This window comes from Perca fluviatilis, chromosome 8 (genome assembly GCF_010015445.1).
Source record: "Perca fluviatilis chromosome 8, GENO_Pfluv_1.0, whole genome shotgun sequence".
In the NCBI taxonomy this organism is placed as follows: Eukaryota; Metazoa; Chordata; class Actinopteri; order Perciformes; family Percidae; genus Perca; species Perca fluviatilis.
This window is the reverse complement of record NC_053119.1, coordinates 39,813,991-39,828,833: the sequence shown is the minus strand read 5'-3', so window position 1 is coordinate 39,828,833 and position 14,843 is coordinate 39,813,991. Positions and strand designations below refer to the sequence as shown.

Sequence of the window (14,843 nt, the reverse complement as noted above, 5' to 3'; positions counted from 1 at the left end):
AAGTAGAAAAAGGGGGTAGCATCAGAAAAGTTTCAACTTCTTCCTACTCCTTTTTGAACATGGATTAATTTACAATAATTTTGAAATATAGCCTATGTTTGCTGAGTATTTTGTTTTCGTTGATTTTCTTGCTTGTGCTGAAATGTAGGCTACATGTTGTCATTCATCTTTATTTTTTGTTTTATTGTTAACATGTTCAAAATGAACTAAACTAAAAATACATAACCTCAAAAGTCAAGCAAAGTGAAATGAAATAAGAAAAGAAAATGTTGCTGCCTCGTGTCGAGTGACGTCACACCACGTCCGCCTGCCCTTTCCATCCGTGCGCGAGCTCGACAGTCCAAAGTATAAAGTAGCGCGAGCTGGGGGGAAGAAAAAGAAGTATAGAGAGGGGACACATACACACACACACGCAACACACACAGAACAGAAGCGCGCGCACACTAACCCAGACGCACGCATGCAGACACATAGGCTATCTGGCTGTACAACGGAATACTGGCCCATGTGTGTACATGTACACACAGAGAAAAGTGTTTAGAACTTAATTAAGGAGTAGATCTCGGACAATGGAGCGGGAGTTGTGGATCTAACGCGGCCCGGCAGAGGACTTGCAATGGGCGGTGTGCTGCCGGAGCTGCCGCCGCCGCTGCTGCTGCTGCTGCTGCTGCTGTGGAGCTGCCTGCCGCCGGCGGTTCACGGTACGTTGACTTTTTTTTTTGTTTGTTCCCGACATGGATCCTCGGGGAACAAGGGGCTGTGGAGCCACCAGGACCGAGACACGATAAGAACATGGTAGTTACAACTCTGTCTGCGTGCCTGTGGGCTTCACTCCCCGCTAAACGTCCCCGCGCTGAGACGCTGAACTAGCTACAGCGCGAGTTGGGATTCCTTGTCTGGAAGTAGAGCTTTTTCATGTCCCAAGGGTAACGTTACAACAACACTAGTTGTAATCAAAGTGGCGAAACTTTGCATTGGTGTGTGCGTGTTTGTGTGTGTGTGTGTGCGCGCGACACGCTGGAGGATGACTGAACTGTAACTAAACGGTGTCTCCGGTGCTGTGTACAGTAACATTATAGTTGATGAGTTTATGTGTCGGAGCAGAAATGAAGTTTGAAGCCAGCCGGGGCTATTTTCTCGGGCCTCGGCGGCTCCAGCCATTCCTGCTCGGTGTCGGGTGTCACGAACACTTTCTGCTTTTATAGTAAAAAAGAAGCCGGGATGTCTTAATTTGGGAAAGTGAACGCCACTGGACACCCTTAACATGTTGTCCCCTATGGATCTAGCTCTGATTTACCTTACTTTCTTTGATATTTGCGCTCTTACTATTTATCTCAAAGTGGCCAGGCAGAGGCGGAGCTTAGCTTTCTCTCATATGGATGCAAGGCATTACACCAGCTCTTAAAGCTCTTTTATTAAATACATTAACATGACTTTTTACAATGAACACTTTAAGAGATAAATGCACTTGGAAATTACAAGGTAGTGGGCCTACAAAAAGGTGAACCATACAATGTTGTTTCATTGACCTTTGTTCTCAAGGGGAGACACTTGAGGCAAAAATGCAATCTTTCCATTCTGAGTTTTTGGGCTATTTTACTTCCATAGCATGTCTTCTTTCAGACTAGTGGGAAAAAAGACATCCAAAATACACATCTAGATGTTTATTTTACCCCAGTTTGTCTATTTGTGCATGCAAATTTCTCCTAATGTCAATAGATAATTCCTTGTTTGCATATTTGAACATAAAATTACAGAAAACTTGTAATACAAAAGATAGTTGTCTTAATGTCAGTAATTAACTAGGGAAGATTAATGGTAGTCAATGAACTAAGTGATAAAGGTACAAGCAGATTACCGGGTAGTACAAAACGTGAACAATACCATGTTGTTCCATTGACTTCTGTTCTTAAGGCAAAAACATAATACACCTAGGTGTTTATTTTTGCTACACTTTGTCTATTATGCGCAGGTAGATGTCGCCGAAATTCACCAAAAGTTAGCATTAGATAATGCCTCATTTGCATATTTAAACATAACATTTCAGAAAACTTGTAATATGAAAATATATGTCTTAATGTAAGTAATTAACTGGGCATGTTTAATGGTGATATCTGTTTAAAATGTTCACCTGTAACGTCTTGCATTTTATACTCATATCTTTAAAGGCAGTTTTCTTAAAATGAGTTATTTCTCAGACTCTGAGCCAGAAATCTTCACTTCAGCAGCGCTTCCACACACCAAACGTTCCTCTTTCTCTCCTATCTATATTCTGAAGGTTCTTACAGAGGACTTTGTTTGTAATGTTTTTGACTCTTCTAGCCCATAAAGGATCTCAGCATCATCACTACACTACAAATAAACACATTTAAACCGTCAACTTGATTGAAAAGAAATAAAAATGTAAAGCAAAATAAATTCTGAAAGAAAAAAACATTACAACATATTAAGCACAGACAAAACAACAGACTCCAGTTGTCTGCTTGCATCCTAAAACGGCAGCTTCACATTAATGCTGTGTATAACAGTGTAATAAAACCTTCACAACTCTGTGTACGCTCACTCAGTGGTGCAGTCAAAGATGCAGGGATTGCAGATGAAAATTAGCCTGTATGGCTTATGAAAAATATTTAAAAAAGCGACATGCAGTAATAAAGTCAAAGATATTTGACTTTTCTCAATAAAAGCATGTTAATAAGCTCTATATGTCTGGCCCTTGTTGTGATTTTCATTTTCCAGTGTGACCCTTAGTAAAAGTGAGTTTGACACCCCTGCTTTAGAGAGTGAAGGTTATGCTCTCACTTTTAATCATATATATATATTTATTTATATTTATATACATATTTATGAAAAATATTTTGTCAGCTTCCTGAGTATGCATTCTCCAGACAATGACTGTTAAGAGTCCCAAAGGTCAGACCTCTGAATGATTATATGGTACTAGTCACATTTCCGTACAGAAAATGACTTCACACATCGACAGCGTGAGACAGGTGTGTAGGAGGGGGACAAGCTGGTCAAGAGTTGCAAAGAAAAACTCCAGCACACTGTCTAACTTGCAAAAAAATATAGAAACCATAGAAAACTCTGTTTTTTACAAGTTGGACGGTGTGTGGGCGTTTTTCTTTGCAACTCCAGAAATCACATTTCCAACACACAAACATACAGAAAATACATACAATTAAGTTTGGACCTTTTGTTAATGGTGCTGTGTGTTTTCTGTTTTGGTGTAAATGATGTGGGTAAAAGAACAAAGGAAAGGTGGATGTGTATCTGTGGAGTCAGACCTTTTTATACCCACACTTTCAGACATAACCCATATGACTGGTTCACATTTTAAAAAGAAAATACTGGACATAATATATAGGGACTTCATGCTACAGTTTTGTGTTGGAAAACTGCGTTGTAGTGGGATTCTGAGTCCTCTTTTGCCTGTTCTTTGATCAGATTTTCGGAACAAGGTTAGAAATGTATAATGTTTTCATTTAGAACATCAAGTCCCCTGACAAAAAGCATTGTTACAAATCTGAAGGTGTCAAATGTGACTGCTTAGTGCAGCACTCAACAACACCAACTGTGGACTTAGAACAGCATCATAACCGTTACACAACATAAAGTGCAGCAACAACACTCAAAGTAACTTTTACAAACCGTGGCAGAATCAGAAAGGAATTTATTGCCACAGTAGTTACCGTACGTGGAATTTGCCCTGGTGATTGGTGCCTACATACACAGTGTTGTCCCTGGGTTTATCAAAGACTTAGGTTCCCATATTTGGCGGAGGGGTTTAGGGGTCTTTCCTCAAGAAAATTTTATGATTTTCAATAAAAAAAATATGCAATTCAACAGATAATAAATAAATAAATAAAACCCAAAAAGCTTAAAGACAAAACTTGCTTTTTTCAAGTTTTTGGCCCTTTTTTTTTGCATTTTACATTCATTCAGCTTAGGTGCTAGCCTGGTTGACCCCAGAGCCTTCTCAGTTGTAACTGAGAGTGGGTGTGGGGAAGCTTCATTCACAGCCCCTCTCCAAAGGGGCGTCACCAACGGACGCCGCTCAAATGCCTCTGGGCGCATTTGGATAGTCCTTCAACCAATCAGACATTTGTCTCAAATGGGTTTCCAATCTGTGCAGCATACGACAGCCTCTGGTTTTTGACCCACTATTCAAATGATTCAAATCTTTAACAGAGGAAGCCTAGAGAAAAGCTCAGGAAGAGCACCAGAGAGAGGTTTATATTATAGACTAATCTGCAGATTCTTTTCCCGCTTAATCAATTAATCTATAAAAATGTAAGAACATCTTAGTTTGTCTAAGTCCAAGGTGATGTCTTTAACCCTTGTGTTGTCTTCCCTGTCGACCATGCAATGTTTTGTTTTTCGACACTTTTGTCACTTTTTTCAAAGTTTCTGTCAATATTTTTCTGCGCTTATATAAATACAATACTTTTCCTGACGTTTTTCTCACTTTTACCGACATTGTTTGTCACTTTTTTCTGTGCTTTTTTGAAAGTTTTTCCCTATTTTTTTCAACGTTCTATTATCAGTTTTTCTTTACATTTATACAATTGAATCAAACACCCACATTCAATGAAAGTAGTGAACTGATTATGTATTTACTTGTGAAGAGTGTATAGAACCATCCACGTGATTTTGTTTTAAAATTTGGTTGAAAGAAACCCACAGTTCTGATACAGAAACTTTTTGAAACTTGTTGACCCGAGGACAACAGGAGGGTTACATATCTTGTTTTGTCCAAAACACCGAGATATTCAGTTTAATAAGAGTGAAAACAGAAACGAACAATAAACGATTAATCAATTAAATAGTTGTCAATTCTTTTAACAGGTAAAATGACAAAATTCGAGATAGCTAAATATTTGGATAGTAAACATAGTAGAATGGAGGTAGGGAGGATGTCAGCAGCCTCCAGGTGTCCCCAAACAAACACACATGCAAACATAAATCATGTTGCCATAACATCAGGCAGCAAAGCATGATAGCTTATTTTGCTCATAAAGATCAGGACTATCAGGGGATTACCCTCAGTCATATTTTCAAATGTCCAGTTAGCATTAAGCACTGACTTAATGTAGGGCCCTGTGGAATCTGTCTTATAGCTTTTTTAAATTCATCAGTTCAGTCATCACAGAAACTATTCTCTACATTAACGCTGCCATCAGTCCCTTCTCAAGGGAAGCCCTGACTATGAAATGTTAATTAATAGTGAAATACACCAATCAGTTGATGCGTAAGTCTGACTTAAACATTGCGCTGGAAACTGGCCTTCCACTGGGAGCAACAGGGTTGAATACTGAATCAAGTAGTTGGCTCTTCTTGGTTCCGAAAGAAGAATGATGTCCTAAGTTGGTGACCACATGTAGGCACACTTCACACCCATTGGCCAAAAACACCAAAGTAGTGTCAGTACACTGCAGGGCAAACATCCCAGCTGTGTGTCGACAGGCTGTCAGATCACTCTGTAAATGGTGTGGTTTTTCCTAAATGATACTGATACTGACACGGAAACGCTTTTCGGTGTAAACGCACGTGTTTTGCATCGTTGTGGCCGATCGTCCAAACGAATCCTGTAAACGCTCTGCCTGAAGACGCACTTTTTTGAAATCTGGTCCCAGGGTGAAAAAATTTGAAAACGTCGACCTTTGGACGGAGAAGCATCATACTTGCGTGTTGATGACGTCATCGCCACACCCCTCGACCTCTAGCCTCCTCTCACCCCGCGACGACGTCTCATAACAACAACAACGGCGGACTACGTGCTTGTGTTCCTGCTGGAGAAGATATTGAGCCTGTTAGGGTTACTAGGGCTGATTGGTTTCTTCTTCTACTGTCTGTTTGTATACAGCGCAAGCTTTATGCCCATGCTCGGCCTCTTCTTCTCCGTTTTTTGGTGAATTTCTGTAGCAGAAACTATAGGCCTGGAATATGAATATGAAGTAGCGTGTTGAGTCATTTACAAATGGATCCGTTTGGACGCAAACATTTTTGAAACAATGCCAGGGAAGACGGGGGAGATTGTTTTGGTACTTGTGGACGTGGCCTTAGAGTACGTCTTCACTATGGTGCAAGGGCGTAGGTTTTGTTTCAACATTGGGGGGGGGGGTCCTCCCCCATAAATATTTAGAGTGTCAAACACTTCATTTCCAGCATTCTGCCTTTTCTGCATCAATTTATGGTGCAAATGTCTATTTATGTAGAGGAAATTAATATTCTCCGGTATTGTTCAAAACCTTCTGCATTGAATTGTTTTTTTTGGTTATGCAGTACTATTTCTTGAAAAACTCCATTTACTGGTTCTGTTTTAACACACATCTTATATTTTCAGTAACTTAAGACACTACCTACATTACTTCTTTACACAAATCACAGTTTATAACCCAGGGCTGGACATGAGCACCAGCCAAATGCTGGTTAAACAACGGTAGTCTGGTAAATCTTGGAATCCTGCAGCCACAGTGGCAGGTGGACACCAACCCTGATCTAATATGCCAAAAAAAAAATCAAAGCTGTCTTTTCACTGCTAAGCTTTTTGTAAAGCTTTTTTTTCTGCTCACAGCAGAGAGCTACAGGACACATGGCACTATATCGACTAGGACTGGGGGGTCAAATCGGTCGTCCTACACACAGAGTATGTCAGGCAGACACAGCTGATAACCTCGGAGGGAAAATATTTCAGTCGACACATTAAGTGGAACCGAAATGAGGAACCGAAGTTTTGAGTCTGATTCCTTCCGGTTGCGTAGGAACCGGGTTTCGGTTCCCAACCCTACCTCTAAGCCCAGGGTTGTTGTTCCTGGGGGCTTGATCTGGCCCTGCTTCTAGAGGGAAATGTCTCCTGACCGGTAACAACATTAAAGATAAGATAAAGACCTGTTTTTTTTTGTCTCTTTTTATTTAACAAAAGAGGCTAAAGTTCTCATATGTTAAATGTCCAAACACAAGCAGCCATACGGACATGTTTTGGTTCAGCACTTTAAAAAAAGGATTGAGGTTTGATTGCCAGCTCTTCTGACTTGTGAATAGGAAAATTATTCTTTTTGGGTGCGGGCTCATCTATTTGGGTGGGCCGCCAAAAAAAAAAAAAAAAAAAGTACCTCTCTGCCCAGCGGACCTGGGTATTTTCTCTTCCCACTGCTGAGACGGACCAATAGGTGATTTCCACAGTGCTCTCCATTAGCCTGCAGCATATGGACCACTGCGTTGACTGCATTCAGGCTTCATACACTGAGCTGTTCTTTTGTTTGGATGGAGGCACACTCGACACGCCACAAAACAGGGCAGGACCTGACGGAGGTCGACTGGGAACAGAGCTAATACTCCTCCGTGTTTTCATTCCTTCTGAAGGAAATGTAATATTTTAGTTTGAAACAATCAAAATGACACAATCTAAAGAAATATATATTTTACATTTTTATTTTTCCGAAACAACCCTGTTTTCACAGCTATTACTGTTCAACCACTAATAGAACTAATAGTCTAAAAGTGGCAAAAATGGAGAATATGCAATTCATATACAGGGAAAGGAGAAGAGAGGCTGAAGAGCTGAGGAGAAAAGTAAGGAAGAGATGTATATCTTTTCCTGTTTGTGTTTCTCTGGTGTGAAACTTGAGGAGGTTCTTTGCTGTTTGGATTTCATACAAACCTGATGGGGGTAGGACAGAGACCGAGATGAAGAAGACTGGAACAAGGGAAAAGTTGCTGAGAGAAGAGAGGGAATGGAGAAAAGAGGAGAGGAGAAGTGGACAAAGGGAGGAGGAGAGGGAGAAATGGGACAGAGGGAGCAGAGGTGGAGAAAGAGAGGAAGTCTGTGGCAGTCTACCTTGATTTCTCTAGGGTCCACACACACACACACACACACACACACACACACACACACACACACACACACACACACACACACACACACACACACTGCATAAATATGCTCCCTGCGCTCGTCACACACATTTTTCTTGTCCCAACTGGGGAGGTGTGAAGAAAATCTCTTCCTTCCTTGCAACCCCACACACACACACACACACACACACACACACACACACACACACACACACACACACACACACACACACACACACACACACACACACACACACACACACTGTGAGGGTTCTGTTAAGATGGGCTCTGATAAGATGTAATGCGAGGGAGCCTGTTAGCTTTCTCCAAGCAGAACAAAGCAGGACAACTGTGTGTGTGTGTGTGTGTGTGTGTGTGTTCATGCGTGTTAGAAGAAAGGGGTGCAGGCAGTGGCCCGCTACGCTTTTAGAAACTTCTTTTGGGACCCTTCTTTCTTTTTAAGCTGCCACCTCAGTATGACCCCCCCTCCCCCAGCCACACACACACACACACACACACACACACACACACACACACACACACACTGAAGGTCCCCCCCCTTCTTTGATTGTTAATCCCATTGACGAAATCAAATGTCGTTTTTTGGTGTTTTTTTCTTTTGTGTGCTGTTGCACCCATGAACACACATACACACACACACACACACAACACACACACACACACACACACACACACACACACACACACACACACACACACACACACACACAATTTAACATTTGTAGCATTTCATTGTAGCTGAAAAAAGTGCATACGGTATTTTATATTTAGAATATTTATTAAGGGGTCATCTATGCTTCAATGTTGGATAGAATAATAATTCTAAGTATATTATATATATTACAGTAATAATTACTGAAATAATGAGTACTAATGTCATTCAGACATACATTTATTTCTGTGTTACATAACACACATGACACATTGTTTTTTTTTATTTTAGTGTGAGTTGAAAAGTCATTATTTCAAGAAAGAAAATTTGAACTCTGGCAGGACGCATTCGGTCACATGCTTTACGTTAAGGGTTTTGCAGTTGGGCTGATTTGATTCGTTCCTGATACATTGTATTGTGATTTTCAGTTATGATTCTAGAAGTATTGAGATTCGATAGTATTGGGATTTTCTTTTCCTTCTTTAACAGAAACAACAGTTGAATAAAACACTTCTAAATGCAATATAATGGTGAGACATTTCTAAAAACTGATAGTTGTTTTCCCACCCCTAGTTGGCTCGTGCGTTTTCTGTGTATTTCATATTGTGCTGCTGGCGTCTTGATGTTATTGGGACCACATTCAGACTAGTGCTGGGTTGGAAGTGTTAATGAAGACGTTACTGTCGTGGCTTGTATGGAAATGCGTGCTAAATGAGCATTTACTTTGCGAGGTGCATGTCTGAAAGCGTCTGAAATACATCCCTTTCTGTTTGTTAGCCAGCCAGAGCCTTTACATATATATAGCGTGTGTGAGTGTAGTGTTTGGATACAGCAGTCTGGGCTTGTCCTCTCACTCAGCTGGCACTAATCCCCACTGGAGCGTCTCTGTTAGGCCAGAGTGTGTGGTCTTGCCCCCCCCCTCTCTCTCTCTCATTTATTTTGATCTGTGTCAGGTAGGCCTGTAAGATTTATTTAGTAATTGTCTAATCACCGTTTCTTTGTTTAACCACAGTTAATGGTTACACTTTACTTGAAGGTATCTACATAAGAGTGACATGACATTGTCATGAACATATCATAAACATTATAAGCAAGTCATAAGTGTTTATGTAACACTTCTTTAAATAAGTGTCATTTGGTTTTTGTCATGACAAGTTATGGTTATGGTTATGGTTTATGTGCCATGACTGTGTCATGACAGTGTCATGTCATTCTTATGTAGATACCTTCAAGTAAAGTCTTACCCAATTAATTAACATTAGCTGAGGTCTTAGGGCTGTGACTGTTGATGGTTTTGTCAATTTGATGTCCATTTCTGAATAAAATACAATGTTTTATGATAATAAAGAGGCGTGGTTTACTTCATAGGGGGTGTATTTGTGTTAATTACATCATCTGGGTCACATGACAAAATAAGTTTCCTGGGATTCATTCACAACTTTAATTTGACTGAAAGACACAATTATATTGTCAATCACAATTATTTCTGAGACAATTAATTGTCTCCGAAATTTATTTAGCAAGAATTAATTGCTACTAGTGTCAGTTCCTTTCATAAATGAGCCAGATGATTAGTTTTTTTATTTATTTTTTATATAGCTGCAGGCTCATGCAGTCATATTGCTGCTTAGGGTTGGGCATTTTAACAGTTCTGATTCCGATCCTTCCTTTAGATTCCGGTTCTTATCGATTCTAGATTCTGATTCTTTGAGGGGTGGAGTTGAAACGGGTCACATGCTTATTTCACAGATAAGAAGGAACTTTTAATTTGATTCAATGGTGGTTTACAGATTTCAACAGACCTTTTCAACGTAAAATAAAGCCACACTTAAGAGCGCCGCTGCAACACAACAACAAACCAAAACGTACAAGTATTAAATTTGGAACCGGTGACCAGATTCAAAACCAAATTTTCCATTGGATATCATACTTTTTGAAACGATTCTCGATGCCCAATCCTACTGCAGCTATTGTGTAAGCTTCATAGATGGAAGCTTACCTCTATGTTTCCTGCTTGGTGGGAACATTTTCAACAGTGATTTATCCGATTCATCTGAACATTAATTGTTTGGTCTATAAAACATCAGAAAATGATGAAAAATGCCCATCACGATATCCCGGAGAACAAGAACAAAAGATATTCCATTTACAGCACTGTTACCCCTATTTTTCACTAGGGCTGCACTATATATATATATATATATATATATATATGCCATGCAGCAACAGGCTGCAGGTCGAAGTCAAACCCACGGCTACTGCGTCGAGGAGTAAACCTCTATATACGTGCGCCTGCTCTACCAATTGAGCTAACCCGGCCACAATATATCGTTTTTTTTTTTTTATCGTCATCGCAATATCAACTGGCGCAATATACATATCGTGATAGACCCCGATTTGCAATGCAGTGCACGGAAATATCGCAGCACAGTTGATTCTGTTAAGATTTAGACTAGCTACTTGGTCGCATTAGACAATTGGATGAAGACATTGCTTATCAGCACTAGGTCAATGGACGTTTTTTTTTTAAGTGCCATATTATTTCTGCTTTGGCAGCATTTAAAAGCATAAACGTCCCACAACAATGAACCTATGAAAGCAGAATACGTAGGCCATCCCTGCTTGCAATGTAACTGCAAATGGGCCTTTGTTCACTGATCGTCTACTGATAGTAGCTGCAAATTATTATATATAATAGGTATAATAGAATACAATGTCCATATCGGCTCCGAGCCGATCCTTGCGATCAGGACCTCCCTAGACACAAATACCAAGCCATCCAGACTCCTTCTCAGTGTGTTTTGTCTCATCTATTAGGATGCTGTACCCACCAAAATGTTATAGAAACTATAAAACAATATCACGCAGATAGGGAACAGATAAAGACTAACGCGTAGCTGTAGACTGTACAGAGTAGTTTGAAATTGACATTGGTGTCCTTCACAAAGTCCTTTTTATTGTTCAATGAATGATGAATTGTTAAATTGATTGTGTCTGTTCTGAGGACTGGGTGTTGTTTGGGGACGCACTGACACAGGCGGCGTGTCTTAATGCTGTGGGATTACAGTAGGCATGTGGTGCCAAACCACAGCATAGCAGCCCTGCCACCCTGCCAGGCCCAAACCACAAGCTTCCCCAGAGGCAAAGACACACACACACACACACACACACACACACACACACACACACACACACACACACACACACACACACACACACACACACACACACACACACACACACACACACAAAATATTAGAGCTGGGACGATATGTGTTTGTCCGAAATTGATTCTTTTTTCCCGATACATGGGTGCCGGTTGGATTTGTATTGTGTTTTTCATTTATTGTGATTCTAGAAGTATTGTGATTGGATTCTTTTCCTTTTTAAACAAAAACAAAAGTTGATTAAAACACTAGAGACATTTCTAAAAACTAATTGTTTCTAAGAAGAATGACATCACATGTCAGTCAGTCTGACACTTATTTACTTTGTAAAGAAGAACATAAGATGGATTCTCGGATTTTTCTGCTTTCTCTCTGTCCCGCTGGAAACTGATATGATGTAGTCGCCTTCAGCGGTACTGTAGAATTATTGGTAAAAATAAATAAATAGAGAATATTGATTCTAGGGAAAAGAATCAATATTGAAAATCAACGCAAAAAAAATCACGATACATAGGATTTTCAGTTTTTTTCCCCACCCCTATTGATTAGTAAACATAAATATTTCCTATATTTTATGTCTTCCAACTTGTGTGGTGTTATCTGACAGTGTATGAAGCATAAGGACAGACGTATTCATGTGAAAGTTCTCTTTGGTCTTGTCTTCTGCAGATTGTTGCCAGCTGGCAGTGATGTTGGAGGGTTTCTGTTTTTGACGACGCATGGTTGAGCTTTGTTCCAAAGAGTAGCAGTCCTGTGTGGTGTGTTACTCTGCCAAAGCTTGTTTGGTATGCTGCTGTCTCGTTGTGAACTTGACTGTGGCATGTGGCACTGTGGGGGTGCAGCAGTAATAATCTGGATACACTAGGCCACATGTGTCAAACTCAAGGGCCGTGGGCCAAATCTGGCCCCTCGCAGGCTTTGATCTGGCCCGCATATCAATTAAGGATACCAATACATTTTGGACCGCCTAGTTTTTGTCACTTTTTTGACATTTCTACCTCTTTTTCTGACGATTTTGGCGTTTCTTTCGATGTTTTTGTTGCTTTGTTCGACAGTTTTTGTCGCTTTTTTTCTTTATTATTGCTGACTTTTTTAGGACTTTATGAGGCCCAAACTGTAAGTGAGAAGACTTTATAAGACATGCAATAATACAGTCAAAGATATTTCACTTCTCTTAAATAAAAGCATGTTAATACACTTTACATGCCTAGCCCTTGATGGGATTCTTATTTCTAGAATTTTCAGGGCTCTAGAGTGCAAATGCGACCAAAATGTGTAAGGGTGCGACTAAGATGTTTCCTAGGTCGCACCGTTCACCTAACGTCCTCGCATCCGCTGCCTCTCCACGAACGAAGCGATGTAATTTATATCGATATGGTTTAATGTTGCGTTACATGACCCATTCCTTCTGGAAAGCCGTGCCTGTGTTTGGATCTCTCCTCCGCCCCCCCCATTCACTCACACAGGGCTCATGGAGAGACACAGCGCCGGTCCAAACTCCCGACATTTGTCTATAGTTTTAATTGTTATTAACACAGCTGTATATTGTTAAGTATGAGAGGGAAACCTGTATTGGTACCAGTGTTTCCGCTGGTAACTCTCTGTTACTGCTCCCGCCACGGTGAAAAACACATTAGAAGTTATTAAATACTAACTTCAGTTGGTTGAGTAATAGCGTGTAAGATGGAGCCTGCTGGATCATAGTTCATAAAAATGCAGCGCAGTGACGATACAGACATTTCATAGTCTACACAAGACTGGTGTAACGCTAATGAGTCAGCCGTCACTCTCTGAGGAGCATATGCTTCAGTCCATCGCACTCCTTTATTTTTTTTATTTCGGCCTTTATTTTGATAGGAAAGCTGAAGACATGAAAGGGGAGAGGGGGGGATGACATGTAGGAAAGGGCCACAGGTCGGAGTCGAACCTCTATATTTACCAACTGAGCTATCCGGCGTCCTCTTTCTCTCCTCTTGTCTGTTATTGTTGTTGAAAACAAGTGAAGGAGCTTTCTCAGATAGATAGAGATATCTCTCCGATAGATAGAGATATCTCTCTATCTATTTATCTATCTCTCCTAGGCTATTTATTTCAGATAACTTTCATTTACATTTGTTGCAACTGGATATTTTTAAACTGGTAAAGGAAACCCTGTCTTTGCATTTTATTTTAATCACAATCTGTTTTAATAAAAGAGCTTGTGAAAAGTGGCTTTGACTTAAAACTGAACATTTAGCCCACTTTGTAAAAAAATACAGAGCTATATATCATGTATCGCCATTCAGCGTTAACGGCGATGCGAGGAAAAATTTGGGTGCACCTAAATTTTGTGCTGGTGCACCTAAATAAAAAAAGTTGGGCGCACCAGTGCAACCAAGGCAAAAAGTTAGTCTGGAGCCCTGATTTGAGTTTGAAATGCGTTCTCCGCCCAGAGGAACCTCGGCTGCATACTGCAACAGAGATGTTTTTAAACTAAAATGTGTTCTAGAGGTAGCAAACTCCTAACAAGCTGCAGTGTTGAGCAAAGGGGAAAGCTGTGTGTGTGTGTGTGTGTGTGTGTGTGTGTGTGTGTGTGTGTGTGTGTGTGTGTGTGTGTGTGTGTGTGTGTGTGTGTGTGTGTGTGTGTGTGTGTGTGTGTGTGTGTGTGAGAAAGAGGGAAAGAGAGTGTGTGTGTGTCAGGAGTATTAAGGTAGCAGTAAAGTCATAGCTGTATTAACGTATAATATGTACAGTTTAGGCTATAGACCTCAACAGTCCCGCCCACAGCCGACTCTGGAAGTAAAAATCCCGTTGATTTTCTCCGTAAGGATTTAGAATATCAGTCATAATGTCTGAACCATCCCATAATGTCTAAACCATCCCATAATGTCTAAACCATCCCATAATGTCTGAACCATCCCATAATGTCTAAACCATCCCATAATGTCTGAACCATCCCATAATGTCTGAACCATCCCATAATGTCTGAACCATCCCATAATGTCTAAACCATCCGAGGTAGACTGACCCCGAGCTACGTGGTTCCAAGGTTTCTGCTCCTGTAGAAGCTAGAAGTCTGTATGAAATCAACCTTGTTTTAAGAAAAACATGTTTTATCCGCGATCTTATGGAGAAAAACTACACTACCCACAATCCTAAGCATACCA

General features: G+C 40.4%; 1 protein-coding gene across 1 annotated transcript in view; it reads left to right on the top strand.

Moving 5' to 3' along the window:
* The first annotated feature begins 361 nt into the window (after nucleotides 1–361).
* Nucleotides 362–14,843, top strand: part of lrp5 (low density lipoprotein receptor-related protein 5) — a 70,282-nt gene continuing 55,800 nt past the window's right edge. The window contains 1 exon segment of the mRNA XM_039807586.1: nucleotides 362–701. Within this exon segment, the coding sequence (XP_039663520.1) occupies nucleotides 617–701 (85 nt within the window). The 5' untranslated portion in view covers nucleotides 362–616.